We start from the raw sequence: 18,953 nt of genomic DNA on the forward strand, positions 1-18,953 counted from the left end.
TACAATTTTCTGGATCTAGGTTCGGGAGTACGGTTACGCCCGGGGAAGGATTAGCACCCCTCGGACGCCCATTCCATGGACGGTACCATTTTTTTAGATTATCCTATTGGGCTTTAATTTTTAATTTCACTAGATTTCCTTAAGTATTATTATTATATTTTTTTTATCTTTATATCTCCTATTTAACCTAAAATGGAATGTAAATGGGTGGCGAGATGAAATGCATGGCGTGAGATAAAAATGCCGGACGAATAACTTTTTATCGAAGATATTTTCCGAATCCGCCCATCATACTGGTGGGACTCGGGATATTCTCTCACCTAGGGAATTATCCGAGAAACTCGCCTTCACAAATTCGACGAATAATTCCAGTCATCGGGGCCATCGTACGCTTTCTTTTTTAAAATAATATTTTTGTGCATAATGAACCTAATTCGGGCAAAAGCTTTTTATTAAAGATGGTTCTCGAGCCCTCCCATCATACTGGTGGGGACCCGAGGACATCTTTTTCACCTAAGGAACTTTTCGAGAGATACCCGCCTTCGCAGGATCCCCGAAAGATCCCATCATCGGGGCTTAAACTCGAAAACAGAAATATTTATATGCAATGATATGTATGATGCAATACATATATGCTATGCAATAATCTATATTTTTTTGTTATTATTAATTATTTTTATTTTATTATATATTTTATTATCATATTTTCTATTCTTATTTTTTATTATTTTTTTTTATACTTTACATTTTTTGTTCTAAGTTCTTATGTTTTCCATTTATACTTAGACAAATTGCTTATGATTCTATGTTATTTTAGTGAACAAAAATTATATATTTTTTATTATACTACTTTTATTTTATATATTTTTATATTTTTTTTATTATATTTTTCATAAGCAATCTTTTATTCAAACCTAATGCCTAAGATCTTATTTATTATTTTTTTTTATCTTTATCTTCACATTTCTTTATGCCACTTAATACTCAATGTTTAATTTTGAATTAGTTATTTTTTTACTATTATATATTTATTTATTTTTATTTATTTAATGTCATGTATATTGTATTTTCAAATTAATTATTTATTATATGTTTAAATTGTTATTATTTTATCTTTTTTTTATCATTTATTATTTATTTATTATTTTTATCGAGTAATTTTTTTTGTTCTAATCAAACTCTTTATTTATTAAGAATTTCGGAATCTTGAAATCGAGGCCCTCCCATCGTACTGGTGGAGCCTTGATTCGGATTCCGAGCCTAGGGAACATAAGCTCGGGATTGCGACTTCTCGCATCCCGATCGATTATCCCATCATCGACAAATTATTTTATTAATTAATTTCGTTATTGTCGCATACTTTATTTATGCAAATTATAGAGAATTAATACATTGATACTTCAATCTTTTCTTTCTTATTTTGATTGAACTCATTAATAAGATAGAAACAAGTGTAATCCTGTGTGCTAGTGCGTGCGAATTCTCTTTTCGCTTGGCCAAAAGACAAAATATCACCTTAATTCATTATTTTGTGTACCTTAATTTTTTAAGATGAGAATTTAGTTAATTTGAATTTGATTCAGTTTTAACATATTAAAAATCAAAATAAATCAAATTTTTATAAAAAAAATAATCAAAACTGTTTATATACTATATTTTAAAATTAAAAATAACCGAAACCAATTTATCTTGATTTGTTCGATCAATTCGATCGATTCTAATTATTAATAACTAGATTATAGTCTGTGCGTTGCACACGGGTCTCTTTCTATCTATTTTTTTCTTTCCCTTTCTACTTCTCTTTTTCTTTCTTTTTTCTCTTTTTTCCTATACCCTTCACGTAGTTAAAGGAGAAAGCCCCTTTTAAATATGTTATAGATATATAATATATTTAAAAAACTTTACTTAATGTTACAATAATATTTCAAAATGCTTAAATGCTTTTATATAATGTGTGCATGTGTACAATAATATATAATGCTTTTATATAATGCTTACAATAATATAAGCATGGTCCTAGAGGAAAACAAAAACTCATGTCTAATCAATGGCGAGCTTGAAATGTGCAGCATGTGAAGAATCTATCATCAAATTTCCAAAAGTTTAAATGTTAAATTTTATTTGTGACATACTCCCTCAGAGGGTGGTCCATACAGTGTCGTTGTTTTGCTTTCTTTCTATAGCTGAAGGAGGAGACACAAGTTGGGGAATCACAGCCAAGGACGTTGTGCCCACACAAGGCCATGGAGGACCATAGAATCATATAATTAATTTGGGTGATAGTTACGTCATTTTCCTTTTGCATCTTCCACTGCTAAGCTGTAATCCTGTAAATATACTTTTCTGTCTCATTATGTCTCAAAATCTCACGGAAAGAGGAAGATACGTATTCCATTTTACATGGTTTTCTGATTCTCTATCTTTTACTTGAAAAGAGAAATATCAACAAATAGATATTCACCGACGTATAAAAAAAAAAAAAGACATAATACTCGAAAAAATTTTACATTATTTAAAAAATTTAAATAAATCTTTATTTTTTTATTACATTCAATCAAGTTCTTATATTTTTATTTAGAATCAAATAAACTCTTATGATTAATTCTTAATTAACTATTGTTAATTAAAATGTCACTTGACCGTAGTATACTAACATATCATAATAATGTTGATGTAGTATGCTAATATTTCATAATAACGAGGACATTACATGCTGATGTAGTATGATAATATGATCATATAACATATTGACATTTTCACTCTCTACATTAATGTCATGTCATAACCATAAAGTATAAAATGACAAGTGATATTTTAACTCATTATTAGAAATGAGATAAATAAATAAGTCCTGATCCACCATAAATGGTTGAGAAACAAAGGAAAAAGGAACAAAAGGTTGGAAAGCAAGCAAAGAAATGGAATCTATGGACCTGAGCCATTGAAGAACAGAAGAATAGCCATACGCACCGTTTCACTTAAACAAGAAGACATAGGCACTATGCTGGTGAAACACATTGTTTCGCTAATCAAGTTGATTTTTAAAAATTGGTTAAATTAGTTAGCTAATTAATCACTCTGGTTTAGTGATTATTAACCCTAAGCTCACTACCAATAACTACGTAGTTTGGAGTAGGTCATTTTTACTAACCTTTTCAATTAGGAGCAAGGTTGGGTTCATTAATGGTACAATCCTTAAACCTAAAATCACAAATCCCTTATTCCAGTCTTGGACTTGCTGCAATAACCTGATTGTAGCATGGTTGTTGGATTACATTTCACAACTAGTGGTCTTTACCATATTCTATACGGACTCAGCTTTCAAAATATGGAATACACTCAAACAAACTTCTCTCAACCAGATGATACCAGAGTATGTAGCCCTCAATATATACTCTAAGAAACGTAGCTCAAGGAACCAAGAAGAGATAAGGAGTTTTAGACCATTCCCTGGTTGTGAGTGTGGGAAATGTAACCTTATTGTTTTAAGAAGTACTCTAATCAACACCAAAAGGATATGGTTTTCAAGTTCCTAAACGGTTTGAATGAGTTTTTTTTAGCTATTAGATCTCAGATTATTCTCATGGACCTTATACCTCCATTGGACAAGGTTTATAGCTTAATCTTGAGCAAAAAAACTTAGAGAAATATGATGTTTCGAGCATAACCAACCATTGAAACCTCTACTATGATGGTTAATGTTGACAATAAGAAAAAAAATGAAAGAAAGGGCATATCAAGGACAAATGCTTTAGAATGATTAACTTCCCAAAAGACTTCAAATTCACAAAAGGGAAAAGCCATAACAGGAAAGGAAAAACAACAATGAATAATGTCTTTGGAAGTTATGAAGGAGTTGCAAGGAATGAAACTTAAATTGAGCAAAAAAAAGACTCGGCTAGAACTGATTCTATGTCTCAGATATCTATCGTTTAGCAACAGGTAGACAAACTGATGGAGTTCTTAAATGTGAATGAGATATATGGCAAGGATGGTAAGGACATTCTAGGAAATTTTTAGCCAACTAAACACTCACTGATTAATTCAACATTTACAGGTATTGTCTCAAGTCACTCTTGTTTCAACACTATCAATAACATGTTATTTAGATATAAAAATGTGATTATTGACATGATTAAACAAGAACATTGGATAGTAGATTCTGGAGCAACAGATCATATACCTTTCTCTTTAAATAGTTTCACCTATGCTAAACTAGTAAGAAACTATTATGTCCATAAGCCAAACAACAAAAGAATTCATGTTTCACTCATAAGGACAGTCAAGCTTAGTCCAACTCTGGTATTGCATGATGTGTTGTGTGTCCCAAGTTTCAAATTCAACTTAATGTCAATAAGGCAGATTACTAAAGATAGAAAAACCTGTGTTCTTTTCACTGACCGATGTTGTGTTGTCAAAACATTCCTTCATGGAGGGTGATTGGGGTAACTAGAGCTTTCTCAAGACTTTATTTGATGCAAGATAAGCAGGATGAGCAATATTTCACAAAATTTTGTTTTGAAAAACTTATAAAGTTTCCCAAAGTTTATCTGTCAATGCTTGCAAAACAGGACACAAGACTTTTTATTTATGGCATTTTAGGTTAGGCCATGTTCTTGTTGAAAGGATTAATGTAATAAATCAAAAGTTTCCAGATGTTAAATGTATTGAAGATCTACTTTGTGAAGTCTGCCCTCTAGCTAAACAAAGAAAACTTTCTTTTTCAGTTCATGTTCAAAGTTCTAAAAATGCTTTTGAATTGATGCACATTGACGTCTAGGGGCTATATGAGACATGCACACTTTCAAGTCAAAAATATTTCTTAACTATAATTGATAACTATAGTCATTTTATTTGGATTTTTCTAATAAGAACTAAATATAATGTTTTTACAACTATTTCCTCTTTTGAAAAATATGTTCAAAGACAATTCAACATGTCAATTAAGTATTTAACATTTGATAATGGACAGTAGTTTAGGCTTAGTGATTTTTGTCCAAACATTGGAATTGTTCATCAAACCGGTATGAGGAGGCCATCAAGGTGCCCACGCCCCTCAACCCTTGGGTTGCCAGGTAGTTGAGCAAATGGTTCAATGATGCACATCGCTTTATGGTTAAACCTATCAATCGAGTGGAGTTCGAAGTTAAAGACGGAAAATGGACAGACTTGTAAACTTGTTTAGGAATACGTGTTCATGTTGTGAGTTCCAAACAGATTTACTGCCATGCAGCCATGCCATTACAACAATAAGGTCATAATATCTTTATTTCTTATTTGAACCCTAATTGACATAGTATTTATATTGTGCTTGAACATTGAGTTCATTGTATTTTTCAGTAAATGCAAACGCGAAGCCATTAAATTCTGCGCTGACTACTACAAGACAACCGTTTTGGTGGAGGGTTATGCGGGGTCCATTCGCCTAGTAGGGCATCCTGGTGAGTGGGACATCCCCCCTCATGTGAAACAAATTGTTGTCTTGCCACCACCTTAGCGAGGCCAAGCAAGAAGACCTAAGAGGAGAAGGATTCCATTTGTTAGTGAAGGCAATCGAGCACGGAGATGTTCGCAATGCAAAAGGTACGGTCATAACAAACAAAATTGCCCATCCTCATTTGCAGTTCTATCACAAATCCGGCACCATCTCCAAGTTAATCGGTGCCTACACGAGTGCATCAACCGAAAGCATGTTCAAGTTGCAGATAAACTGGTCACACACGCAACAACTGTCCAATACGAAGGACAATGTCTAAAAACATAGGGTGTCTTATGGATGAAGACAGCTTATCGGCTTAACTAAATGTGTAACCCATGTGTAATACCTTTGTCACAATTTGCTCTTGCAGTATCTTACATTCATTCATATTTGGATTTTGTGTTTGTTAGATTCCTCCTGTAGATGAGTTTTTATTTTTTTTATTAATTTTGTAGATATATTATTTGATTATTCATTTCATTTTGTCTGTAGTTTTGAACACTGAATAGACTTACGAAATCCCTATACTGTTAACCCCTTTCTCACATTTTATTACCACTTGTATTAAACAATTAATGATTTAATTTAATTCATTTCTATTTCATTTGATTTAACCTTTTATGTTCTTACAATCAAAACTCCTAAGATATATAAACTTAATTCATCTAACTTTAGTAGCTTTCTAAATCCTAATATTCAATTTCTTTCTGAATTTTTTAATTACAACGTTTATTTTATCTTATTAATACCTCCATATAAAACTTTAAGCCAATCACTTAACAAAATAATAATAATATTGTACCAATGAGTTTATTTCAAAGGATGCAAGTACAGAAAGAGAAAATTTTTGACTAATTCAAAACATATCATAGAAATTTAAGATTAAAACACATGATTTGACCAAACAAATTTAAAAAATTTATGGATCATCCAATCAAATTTCATCTATGAATCATCATAATTATTTTTTATTAAATTAAAACATTTTAAAAATAAAATTGAAATATAAGGACGAAAATGAACAAAAAAATATATTATGCTAAGCTAATAAAAGGAATGTCACGTGGCAGTTTTGATCATCTGGTGTGGGGGTTGAGATTAGGATGTAATTAGTAGATGTTAATGACATCTTGTAGTGACACGTTGAGTGGAAGCAGATACTTGACGTGACACGCTGAGTGCATGCAGATTTCTGTGTTGACACACGGACTTTTTACAGTATTATGGGTTGACACGGCATGCCCCAATTGTGGTGATACGCTAAGTGGAATTAGATACTTGGCGTGACACGCTGAGTGCATGTAGATTTTTGTGATGACGCGCTGACTTCTTACAGTATTATGGTGTGACACCGCACAGCCCAGTTGTGGTGACATGCTGAGTGGAAGCAGATATTTGGCATGACACGCTGAGTGCATGCAGATTTTTGTGGTGACACGCTGACTTCTTGCAGTATTGTAGGGTGACATGGCACGCCTCAATTGCGGTGACACGTTGAGTGGAAGTAGATACTTGGTGTGACACGTTGAGTGCATGCAGATTTCTGTGGTGGCACGCTGACTTCTTGCAGTATTGTGAGGTTGCACGACATGCCCTAGTTGTGGTGACACGCTGACTTCTTGTGGGGTGACCGCTGAGTGCATGTAGATTTCTGTGGTGGCACGCTGACTTCTTGTAGTATTATGGGGTGACACGACACGCCCCAATTATGGTGACACGCTGAGTGGAAGCAGATACTTGGAGCGACATACTGAGTGCATGCAGATTTCTAGCATGACACGCTGACTTCTTGCAGTATTGTGGGGTGACATGGCATGCCCCAATTGTGGTGACACGCTGAGTGGAAGTAGATACTTAGCGTGACACGTTGAGTGCATGCAGATTTCTGTGGTAGCATGCTGACTTCTTGCAGTATTGTGAGGTTACATATGTCCAGAAAACTTTTCATAACTACTTCGTTGTGCTCAATTATTGCAGCTTGACCAAGTGTATCAAATACAAAAACTCTTTGACTAAATAAATCAAGCATTCCACAAGCATCGTCTTCCTCGAAGCAAAGAAAAAATCGAAAATGCACTCTTAATATAGCTAAGGATTACAGGATAATTTCTAGTTCTAGGTGTAAATATTCATATATTAAAAAATATATCTATATTTCTAATTCATTAAATCATTTCCTAGTTTTAGAACTGAAAGGTCCAACGCTTGCCAAATCAAAATATCTATATTAATGTACACAAAATTAGTTAATTAAAAAAAAGAAAATGATACAGATAAATTATGATCCTAAATTTAATAAAAGGACACGTGTCCGTTTTAAAAAAAGTAACGGAAAAACTAAGTTCTAGGAGCCAAACAGAGAGCACCCCTGTGGTGTACTACGGGGAGACCTACCACAGGCCTTACTTGTCCCGTTTGTAATAAAGTCGGTCGGTTCTTCCTACGAGAAAAACCCAACCTTTCTTTGAGCAACAGATTTCGTGTACTGATTTTTCTCTTTCCTACTTCATTTTTTTTATTATTATTATGATTATTATTTGTTTTGAAACTTTTGATCAGTGAGGCCGAATGGGGGTCCTACATTGATATATCTGAAAGATCTCCGAAGTCCAATATATATTATCAAGGAAGCATACACCCTTTTATTTTATTTTTCTTTTACAAAAGAGAATATTATGACTTAAATTTTTATTATTTGAGTTGAGTCCAAGTGGCCAACTTCTATACAAGATTCATGTGATCTACTAATATTGAATGCCGTCCAAGATTTTAAACCATCAATTTCAAATTTATTTCTATGTTCCTAATTATTATAGGGAATAATTGGAAACATCTCATAAACTATTGTCGTACCTTGATCATGATGTAATAAACATAGTACAAATAAATCAACTTAAGTGATCATACAACAAAGAACACAACGATTTTACAGTTCAAATAAATCAACTTAAGTAATCATACAACAACGAACACAACGATTTTACATATTGTTGAACTTAATATCTATGTTCATGAACCAAAACGATGAGAAATTCCTCTATATTAAACGAGACAATAATTAATTTATCATATTTTACAAAAAAAAAATTGTTGCACCCTTTGACCTACACTTCAATACCTAAAACCCATAAGTTAAGCCACTCTCTTATATTTTCACTTTTCTTAAAAACCATAAATAACCTGTTTGATTTAATTTTCTTTAACTTAAAAATTATTATGAAGTTCTTATAAAAAATAATATCTTTTAAAATTAAGTTAAAATTATTTGATTAGCTGTTTGGTAAATTAAATTATATAAGTTTTAATTTTGATTAAAATTACCATAAAGAGTATGTTATTTTTAATCACTTAATAAATCAAAATAGAACAAATCTACTTCGAGTTTATATACAATTTCAGATGTTAAAATAAAAAAAATTCATAAAAAAGATGACAAAACAACTTTCAAATTTTTATAATAATAATAATAATATTATTATATTTTTGATGAAAAAGAGAAAAACCTATAAATAGTATTTGAATACAACTTTACATTTTGAATATTCTTTTTTCTTAATCTTTATAAAAATAAAAAAAAAATCTTAGATTTTACTATTCTATTACTGCATTTATAGAGAGAGATAAAGGAAAGAGAGATTATAATTTTGCATTGAAGAATGGTGATTCACAAAGGAAGAAGAAGAAAGAAAGATCGATTGAAAGAGAGATTTTTTTGAAAAATTGACGTATTTTTTTTTTAAAAAAACTCTTATTTGGAATTTTTTTTAAAATTATTTTTTTAATTTATTTTTTAAAAAAAAACTATTTTTTTAAAGAGTTTGTCAAAAATCCTATTTAGTCTGAATTTTTTATTTCAAAAATAGATAAACTAAAAAATAAAGACCAAACTAAACAAACCCTTATTGTAAGTTTTGGTGTCAACACCCTTCGCCAACTTGCCCACGACATTGTTGGTTGCAATAAAGGTGGCTGTAGTTGTTTAAATTTAAAATATAATATTTTAGACATTAAAATTTATAAATATTATTATTTCAATCACTTAATCATTAAAAAAATAAAATTTTCACATGATATTTTACGTAAGATGTTTTATGTGATATTTCACGTTAAATGTTGTTCTCGCGTAAATACATTTACGTAACATTTCACATTAATTCCTCACTCGATAAAAATTCTTTTTTGTTTTCTATTACCATTATCTTTTGAAATGAGCAATTGACTGAAAATATCTTATGAAAAGTCTATTTTTAAACAATTAAGTGACAAAAATAATAATAATATAATATTTATAAATATTAATAATCATTATTTTCTCAAAATTATTTGAAAAAATTAAAAATTTTCAAAAAACATTAAAAGTATAAAAAATTTAATTTTACTTTCATGCTAGGATTGTTGATGCCCGGAAGAAATCATGGCGAAAAAGGATTTCAAGTCGTCAGGACAAATCTTCATGATTACTTTCGTAAAGTCATCACCATAATTAATGATTGAAGCCATGGATCATGACGTAAACAAGGAAAAGTTTGGAAATTATTCATATATTTCAAACAAAATAAGGTAGACATGCAGATATTGCTTTAATTATTATTGGTACAAAACCTGGCAATTCTACAATACTAAAACATAAATAATGATGATCTAAATGAAAATATGGAAAAGTTTGGTAATCAATAATGAACGCAAAAATCTTGCCTACAATACTCTTTTGTCTTATCCACACATTTTTTCTAAAAGAAATAAAAAGGTTTTGATCCTGATTACCTTTCCTATTTTATATTTCTTTGAGATTTTTTATTGAGTTTATTTCTAAAATTAATTTTCTTTTGATAAAAGAGAAAAATAATATTAAATATTATAATTTGTATTTTAAAAAATTATAAATTATTTTAAAAAATTTAAATAAATTATTTTTTGTATTTCGTCGATTAAGTTTCTGTATTTTTATTTTGAATCAAATAAATTTTTATAATTAACGGTTAACTAATTATTATTAATCAAAACATTATTTTTTATTTTTTTATTTCATAGTACTAATGTAAAGAGTGAGAACCTACATAATAATGTCATCATGCCTTATAAGCAAATTATATTACCATCTATTATAACATGTCAAAATATCATTTTAACACCACATGACATAAAATGATAAATGATATTTAATTAATCATATTAGTTAACAATTAGTTATAAGAACTTAATTACTTCAAAATAAAAATATACGAATTTGATTAAATATAATAAAAAAATACTTTTCAAAAAAAATATACTAAAAAAATAAAAAAAAATTAAAATTTTAAATAGTTCAAAGAAATTTTAAATTATTATGTAAATTTAACTTGGACCATGATGAAGGGAAGGCCGCGGAACAGAAGGTAGAGCCCAAAAAGGGACATGTTTGTTACAGCAGGCCCAGGTTTCCAAACTAAACTTGTGATGTACAACTCGTGTAATGATCAGCTTCATATTTGATATAAGAGGTGTAATGGTATTTAGTTTGGAAAACAATTTATTTCAAAAGTGAAAAGAACAAAAGGGTAAAACTTTTATGTCTTTACACACACTGAATCCATGGAACTAAGACTTTTTTGGTGTTTTCGGAAGAGGAGTTACATTGAATTAATTATTCGAGTTGCATTAGTCTTTTAGCATTGAGATCCTGAAATGGATGCATCTTTCATGGTAATAATTGGGCTTTAATGTTGAGAGAAGGTCTTCCACCTAGCACCACAACAGGATACTATTCCTTATTACCACTCCACCAATGGAGCTTCCATTTGTACAAATTTTGGGAGAAGTTTTTATGGTAAAATTAATACAAATATCTCTTAAATTTGATTGTAATTTATTTATTGAGATTCATGAATAATATTATCGAAATTAAACATTTTTAATTATGATATTTTAAAAAAATTTAACAAAGACGATGAAATTGCTAAATCCGTAAACACACTAATGCTGCAAACTGATATTCTAATTAACTTAAGCTTCACAATGTAAATGAGAAATAAGAAGGTGTTAATGTTGAGGCAAAGCTGGTCTCTTTGCCAACAATTCATGATTGCGGATGGGTTGGAATGAGGTGGGATCAAAACAGTGATAAAAACCTCTCTCGTATGTGTTTGTCATGACTAGTAGCTCCACATTAGGGACTCTTAAGAACCACAATCGGTGCTATTTGTGGTAAAACCAGCCTCTGTTATGAACTTCATTCGCAGCATATAATTGAGCTTCGTCTTTTGGCAAGCTGTATGAAGGTTGATTCGGGAGGAAAAGATAGGTATAAAGATGATGTTCAAGCCTTAAAGATAATTTTCTATAGAAGCACGTTTGAAAAAGAACTTAGAAATTTGGGGTTCAAATACAAGAAATAAGACTTTCAAATATAAGGTTCATTTTATTTTTAGTATAAATTATAATAATTTTATTGTCTTTTTATTGAAAATTTAAGGAAATTTTACTTTAAATTGAGAGATAAAATATTTGAACTTGAAAGATACATATGCTTACCATTTGAAGAAGATAACAACTAAACATTTATTTTTCTTCTGAAAAATTGCTTGAAGACGTTCAGAGAGCTTGAGCTAAAAACAGAGAAGAAATTGAGGTCAAGAAAATTAGATCCAAAAGCACGGATCCAAATTTTAAAAATTATATTTTTACTTCAGCTATTACAAACTTTTCTAATAAATTGGATCAAGAAAATAACCTTTACTACAATCGAAGCACAGCTTCAACAGAAAACAAGAGGAAGGATCCATGACCGTTAGCCTAGAAAACAGAAAATGATAACCAGACTAAAACGACATCAAAGTGATGTGTACAGGACTCAATTTAAACAAAACAACAACATAATACTGCGTATAGCAACTGAAAAAAATAAAACCAAGCTAAACGACACAAGGAACCATCGTATTACTCTCAGCTTATTAAGTCCCTAACGCAATGTTTTATTCTTTGAAAAACTTCTTCAGCCTCCAGAATTGTTACTTCCCGCCAATCACTCCAGTAAGCTTGCTTCACAGATTAAGTATTAATCTTCAACACCATTGAATCAACATAAAATGTTATTATTAAACCCTTGAGTACAATAATGTTTCACCCCATGCATTTGGCCAACCGACAATAATAGAAAGTAAAAAAGAGAAAAAACACATGTTGAACTTTATACTTTTACTATTATGAACACTCAACAAAAATGAAGGTACAATATTAAAATGGGGCTTGAACACCTTAGTTCAGCCACACAAAAAAGTAATTTAAAGTACTCATCAACACTGTGTTTTTTTTTTTCCCTCAAACTCGATATATAGTTTCTAAGAAGAGGCAACCAATTGTGGTTCATGGCTGTCCTCCAAGTGTAACAATTTTGCGAAAACGCCAACTAATGGTGCTGTATTATATGTGCAGGCCTCGGTCTGCATATAGTTATCTCTTTGGTCCATGAAATTATCTTGACAATCAGGTCCCCCGACCAGCGCTCCTACCAAGACATTAGGGTTAGGCTCTTCCCGGCTATACCAATTGTCATAACCCTGGGTGCACCCAATGAAACCCTTATTCTCTCTATATGACACTATCGAGGCCCCTCGATGGTGTACCCTGGTGGGGTACTTTGGACCGTAACCCACTAAATAACTCGTGTTCATCGGATTAGAACCTAATATGTAATCCACTTGAGATTTGGCAAAATGGAGGATCTCTCCATGCTCCACCGTTCCCGCTGGACAATCGAGCCTTTTGTTGGAGTCCCGAAGGAAGTCGGAGTACACGGTCAGAAGGAATGCCGCCGTGGACACATATTGCATATTGTTCCATTGCCGGATGTATAGAAGACCCCCTGGGGTACGGTCGATGTTGTCGTTGGCATTGTTTTTGTTAAGACATGAGCATAGGTAGTACTCAGCTTTCGATCGGTATTGCTTGAGAACATGAGCGTGGTGCTTATGTTTTTCTTTCTCCAGTAACTGCAAAGGAAAATTCAGAACTCATTAAGGAAATTGAATGCTACAGAAAAAACAATTAGGGACATGAATCTAAGTTATGTTCCTAGTCTTTTCCCCCTTTTTTAAAGCTGAAAATGATCAAAGTTTGGAGATAAATGCATCGTTTTCTTGGTAGAGAACATGGAAGTTTCGTAAGATGTTAGATGTTCAGAGCATGGAGCTCCATTAAAGAGTCGAAGAAAGACGCAAGATTCAACAGTTGCACTAAACTGACCACGCCATGGATGCCAGCCGCTCAAATGGTAGGTCAGGACCCTTATTGCCAATGTTTTCACTCTTAATTGGACGCTTCAACACCGACGAAATTTCAAAAACACGTGTAAATTCCAAATTTCCCATCTTTCAGGCATCAGATAATCACGGCTATAATTTCTGCATAACTTGCTAATTTGTCCAAATCTTTGAATCGCCTCGGACCACTCACAATGACAAATATTGTAAACAAATTCAAAGTTCAAAACACATTTATTCTTTAGGAATGTTTTGAATACTATTCAAACTAAAAAATTTGGTCTTAGAAACACTTTTGGTTGATTGTGTGAGTAAAGTTTTCAGCTGAATAATTTTATTTTCCCAATTGAAAAATCTCCTCTCAAAAGTCCTAATCAATCCCTAATATAAGAAAGATTTCACTGCCAAAACCGAGCCAACAAAATGTCGGTCTGCAAAAATAAACGAGCTGTGCCTCAGCTTAACGACTAACAATTCATAAATGAAAGAGCCTGTATCCATTCAGTTGGATTGGCAGTGGGACCAAAGCGTCTCTGTACCATGCCCTAACCCTACCTAAAAAAGTTTAGACAACCCAACCAGGTTCATCTCATCTACATGCATGATCTCTGATAAAATTTGATATCTATCTCTCCATCTATTTCCCTTCCCTCCTCTGATTGTCGAACAGCTGAAGCCCAGAAAACTACTGCCCCTTTCCACAAGATTTAAGCCAAGGGGCAGTTAATGGGAATGGGCATCCAGGGGCATCAGATGCACATGGAGTTGTGCTCCTATTTTTAAAACACTAAAAAGATGGTACCTTAATTAGGGGTTACTCCATCAGTGCACTTTGCTAGCCTTAAAAAAAGAGGAAAGTGTTTGGTTCAAAATTAAACTATTAGTACATCTTTGAACCTAGGAAAAAGCAAAATCCCATGAAGATTTTAGGGGACTCGCTCTCAAGCTAGCAACCAAATTGAAATCCCCGTTTCCATTACAAGAATTCAAAAGCCAAAAAGAAAAAGAAAAAGAAAAAGCAAAAGCTGTAAGGAAAAAACTTAGCACATCTTACTCCTCTGTGGTCATATTATTTTCAAAACTAAAGATTGTGTGTGTGGATTTGTTGTGTTCTTGGTACTACAGTATTTGTCAATAATTTTAAATATTGAAAAAATCAAAATATCTAAATTCTAACAGTACTAAACACACCGAAACGTTGGTTAAAGACATAAACCTTAGACATGGATGGATGCTGATTTGACCTCATAAAAATTTTGAAATCTTCCTAAGAAAGAATTGATACGACCCTAATGTTTTTTTTTTCTTTTTAATTATGAAATGACACTAGTGTTGACCTCTAAGCATCTGAGAATAATGTATGCATGATAATAATAAATAAATAAATAACAGAACAAGACTCGGGTCATTGGGTGCATTGCATAAATAGTTAGAGACAGAGGAAAGAGAGAGTTTACCTTTGATGCCATAATTTGAATTCCAGCGTACTTAACATCCCAACTGAACTCTGTTATGGCCCAACCAATTCCACCAAAACAGTGAGCCTTGTTTATAACATACTTCAAGAACTCCTCATTGTCGGTGGCCTCGTACAACCACAAAGCTGCCCACAACAACTCATCCATGTATCCACTCACCGACGCATAGTAGCTCTTCACCACCCCTACACTCCCATCATACTTCCCTCGATACTTATCCCCGAACTCAAACAACTACACCACCAAAACACAACGTTTTCCACTTATCAATCAAACTATTCTAATCTCCATAATCATGTACTAACATATAATTTATAAGCTGCAGTAACCTCTTTGTAAACTACCTGTTGAGCATGGTGCAAGAGTAAGTGAGAGTAATGTGGGTTTGTTTTCTTGAACACAATTGACGCTGCCGCCATTGCCGCCGCCGTCTCTCCGGCGAGATCCGACCCTGGATTTTTCTGATCAACCTTGTAGGCTTGGCGTGAGGTGGTCATGTCCTCCGGGCGTTGCCAACAGTAATGGTCAGTGTCCCCATCACCCACCTACGGCAGTACAATTATTTGTTGATGTAATTTTGGATCATAATATAACGTACTAAAACGTCTAAAAAGCTATTGTTGGGGAATGGAATTAATAGCACATATTTTATGTACCTCTGCCCATAATACATTTGGGCTGGTGTGTGCCTTAATGAAGTAATCTGTCCCCCACTTAATAGCCTCTAAAGAGTGGTCCAATTCTCCGGCATTAGCGATCTGATCACGGAATTCGATGATACCCCAAGACAGCATTGTAACGGTGAAAGCCATTGGGAGTCCAAATTTGACATGATCGCCAGCGTCGTAGTATCCTCCTACCAAGTCCACCTAACAAAAGTAGAAAAAGACAACTTTAACTTAGAACAACAATCGTAGGGTGAAACAAGAACCTGTTTCTGGACATTCAAATGAGTTTGGGAGCTATACTCCTTGTTCCAACCCGTCGGTTAGGCCAGAATGGTCACGCCAAGTGACACGTTGGTTGTACGGCAACCGACCGGATCGCTGGGATTCAAAGTAAAGAAGGCTCTTTGTTAAAGCATCAGCATAATCAAACGCTTGATGAGCTGTTGCGGAAATGGTGAAAACAGAGAAGAGAACAACGCAACAATGCCAGGCAAATCTGGGTGTTTGTCGATGATGGTTTAGCTTCTTCATCTCCTCCATTGTCCCTTCCCTCCTAAACAAATGTTTTTTTTCAAAAGGAGTGAATGGAGAGAAGGGGGGGGAGCGATGAGCTATCAGCACACCCTCTCTTTCTCTTTCTTTTTCACTCTTTGAAACGTGTCTTTACTCTGTGGCCTGAGAGAGTGATTTCATGTGCATGTGACTTTCACATGAGAATGTGAATAGACCCCTCTCTTTTTTCTTTACAACAAAAGCGTGATTTATGCAATGGTTTATTGCTTTCTTTGTGCTTTTACTACCATATACTATTTTGAAACGGCGTGGACTAATGTGGCAGTGGATGGGGGAGGAAGTGAGATTTGTGGAAAGTATGGATTCTCTGCTCTTGACTTGAGCAAATTCCTTCATACTATTAACTAGTCCTGGGTGCTTTATAATTCCATAACCATGGATGATTCAACCAATAAAAATAAGTTGGCATGGCCCAGATGCCCATGATTTTTATATTTATCTTTTGACAATATGTGATCGGAAACTGATGATGAAGCAGAAGTCATACAAAAAATTATACTAGTCTAGATTTAGAAGTTTCTCTTTGAGAAGGGGACTAGGGAGTGTGACAAGTTGTCTCTTTAAATGCCATGGCCAGCAGGAAGTTGTAAACTTTTTGTCTTCCTAGCAAGTAAATGTGGAAGGATTCCATGACCATTCTGCACCAAGTAAACTGGAAATCTATAAACTATTTAAAGTAACATTTGTTTAATTGGAAACAAGATTGAAAGAATTGTTTAATGCTGTAAACGTTATGAAAATCCCTACTCTCTTTCCTATGAGATCATGGGGACAGGGCTCATAATTACGGGGCTGCAGAGAATAAAAAATTTTGACTGCTGAGGGAGGAAGGCTTTAGGTGTGGAACTGCACAGTGCACACACTTATGCACTTCCTTCCACTGCCAATAGCATTTCATTTTGTGGCTTTAGGTGTTCATTTCATTTTATGAACATTGCTTTGTTAGTTGCATGAACTCACTGAATGGACGTGATCAACTTTTAATTAATAACCTTGCTTTTGACATGTAAAAGCTAATAAGGATTTCGATCACTATGGTCTATGTGAATACCCAAGATGAAAAATGAACACCTAAATCATATAAACAAACTAACAAACTAATTCAATTATATAGCTAGAGGGAAAAAAAAGGTATATGATTTCTAGGTAAATAGCTAGAGAAAGAATATATAGGTACTTGAAGAAAAAGTATATGATTCCTCCTTACATATTTAGCTGGAGGAAAAAAGTGTTTGATTCCTCCTTATATATAGCTTAGGGAAAAGAAGTATAAGATTCCTTGCGGACAAAAAGAATTACCTAAGAAACTATGACTTACAAGTTGCTTCCACCATTTCTTCCATTTTTTCTTTTGCCTAACGTTTATATTCAGTCCATGTTTCATTTCAAATGGTTACCAAAAGCAAAGTTATTAATCATAGATCATCACTTGTTTATGATTGAACAAATGGATCATCATTGTTATGGACCCACGTGCTACTTGAACAAAAACAATAAACTCATGCACATTCTTCATTACTTCAATCAACCCAAAAATGGTGGTCCTGCTTCATATCATATCACAATCATGATCTCGGACTAGTAAAAAGCAATGTAATTATAGCAAATCGATTGATTAGCAGGAAATTGTCTAAAGTAATTACCCATGTTTAAAAAAAAATAAGTTTAGGCATTTGCTCAAGTGTGGTAGTTATAGTGAGAAGTGAGAACAATGATTCGAATTTTATGTAAGAATGGTGCAGCATAATCATTAATCACTTTGACTTCATATCCCCAAGGGGGGAGAGCTCAAATCCATAAATTTAACCTCAAATTTAGTTGACTCTCCTACAGGCTACAGTTAATAGAGATGGATTTTTTTGGGTAAATTCATAATTTTCTCGTTAAAAAACAAGTACATAAAAATAAAAATATTAACAAAGTGCAATAAGTAAATCAGTAATATCTAGGAAATTAATCAAAAATAGGATCCATACCCTGAATCTTAATCAATAGTTGTTGAAAAATTAATGAGAAATTAGTCATAGTTTTTAATTAATGCCTAAAATTATTCAATTTTTTTTTGTGTAATTGATTTATTTAACCAATTCTATAAATCTATTGGTTTAAATTTCAAATTTTAGTTTGCATAATTAATGGTTTTCGGTTTGTTTAAAATAGTTTAAATTGCATTTACTTTGCACCTAGTAATTGTTTATAGGCAAGGCATGCAGGATCCTGCATGGTCCCTCACAGGCGCTACCCTTCTCTATCTTAGGCTATGAATATAAGTAGCCTGATACGCATGTACTAATTAAATTATTCTACGTACGTACGTATCAATGGCATGAAAAGTAAGTAATCCAAGGCATAAGACATGCAAAGAACTGGAAACTAAATAAATGAAAACAAACAATCCGATAATGGAAGTACTAGATTTATGAGTTGTACAAATGTTTTGTTTTTCACACATTTGAGCAATCATCTGCATCCTAAACTTGATCATTTATTATTTTCGGAAACGTTGTAATATTATTTA

At 32.8% G+C, this 18,953-nt stretch overlaps 1 protein-coding gene across 1 annotated transcript; it reads right to left on the minus strand.

The window, feature by feature from the left end:
- Window positions 1–12,528: 12,528 nt before the first annotated feature.
- GH9B8 (glycosyl hydrolase 9B8) lies at window positions 12,529–16,736 on the minus strand. The gene is made up of 5 exons (XM_018124691.2): window positions 16,163–16,736; window positions 15,851–16,063; window positions 15,539–15,739; window positions 15,174–15,428; window positions 12,529–13,446 (listed from the first exon to the last, which is right to left on the minus strand). Exons 1-5 carry the CDS (start codon window positions 16,400–16,402, stop codon window positions 12,796–12,798), a joined length of 1,560 nt encoding a protein of 519 aa, XP_017980180.2. The 5' UTR covers window positions 16,403–16,736; the 3' UTR covers window positions 12,529–12,795.
- Window positions 16,737–18,953: the final 2,217 nt, after the last annotated feature.

This window comes from Theobroma cacao, chromosome 1, assembly GCF_053813885.1.
Source record: "Theobroma cacao isolate CCN51 chromosome 1, ASM5381388v1, whole genome shotgun sequence".
NCBI classification, from domain to species: Eukaryota; Viridiplantae; Streptophyta; class Magnoliopsida; order Malvales; family Malvaceae; genus Theobroma; species Theobroma cacao.

Coding starts and splice junctions, on each gene's coding strand:
- GH9B8 (XM_018124691.2), bottom strand. CDS start 16,402: ATGGAGGAGATGAAGAAGCTAAACCATCATCGACAAACACCCAGATTT. Junction 15,740..15,850: donor CAAATGTATTATGGGCAGAG/GTACATAAAATA, acceptor GTACTGCCGTAG/GTGGGTGATGGGGACACTGA. Junction 13,447..15,173: donor TTCAAATTATGGCATCAAAG/GTAAACTCTCTC, acceptor TTTCCTTTGCAG/TTACTGGAGAAAGAAAAACA.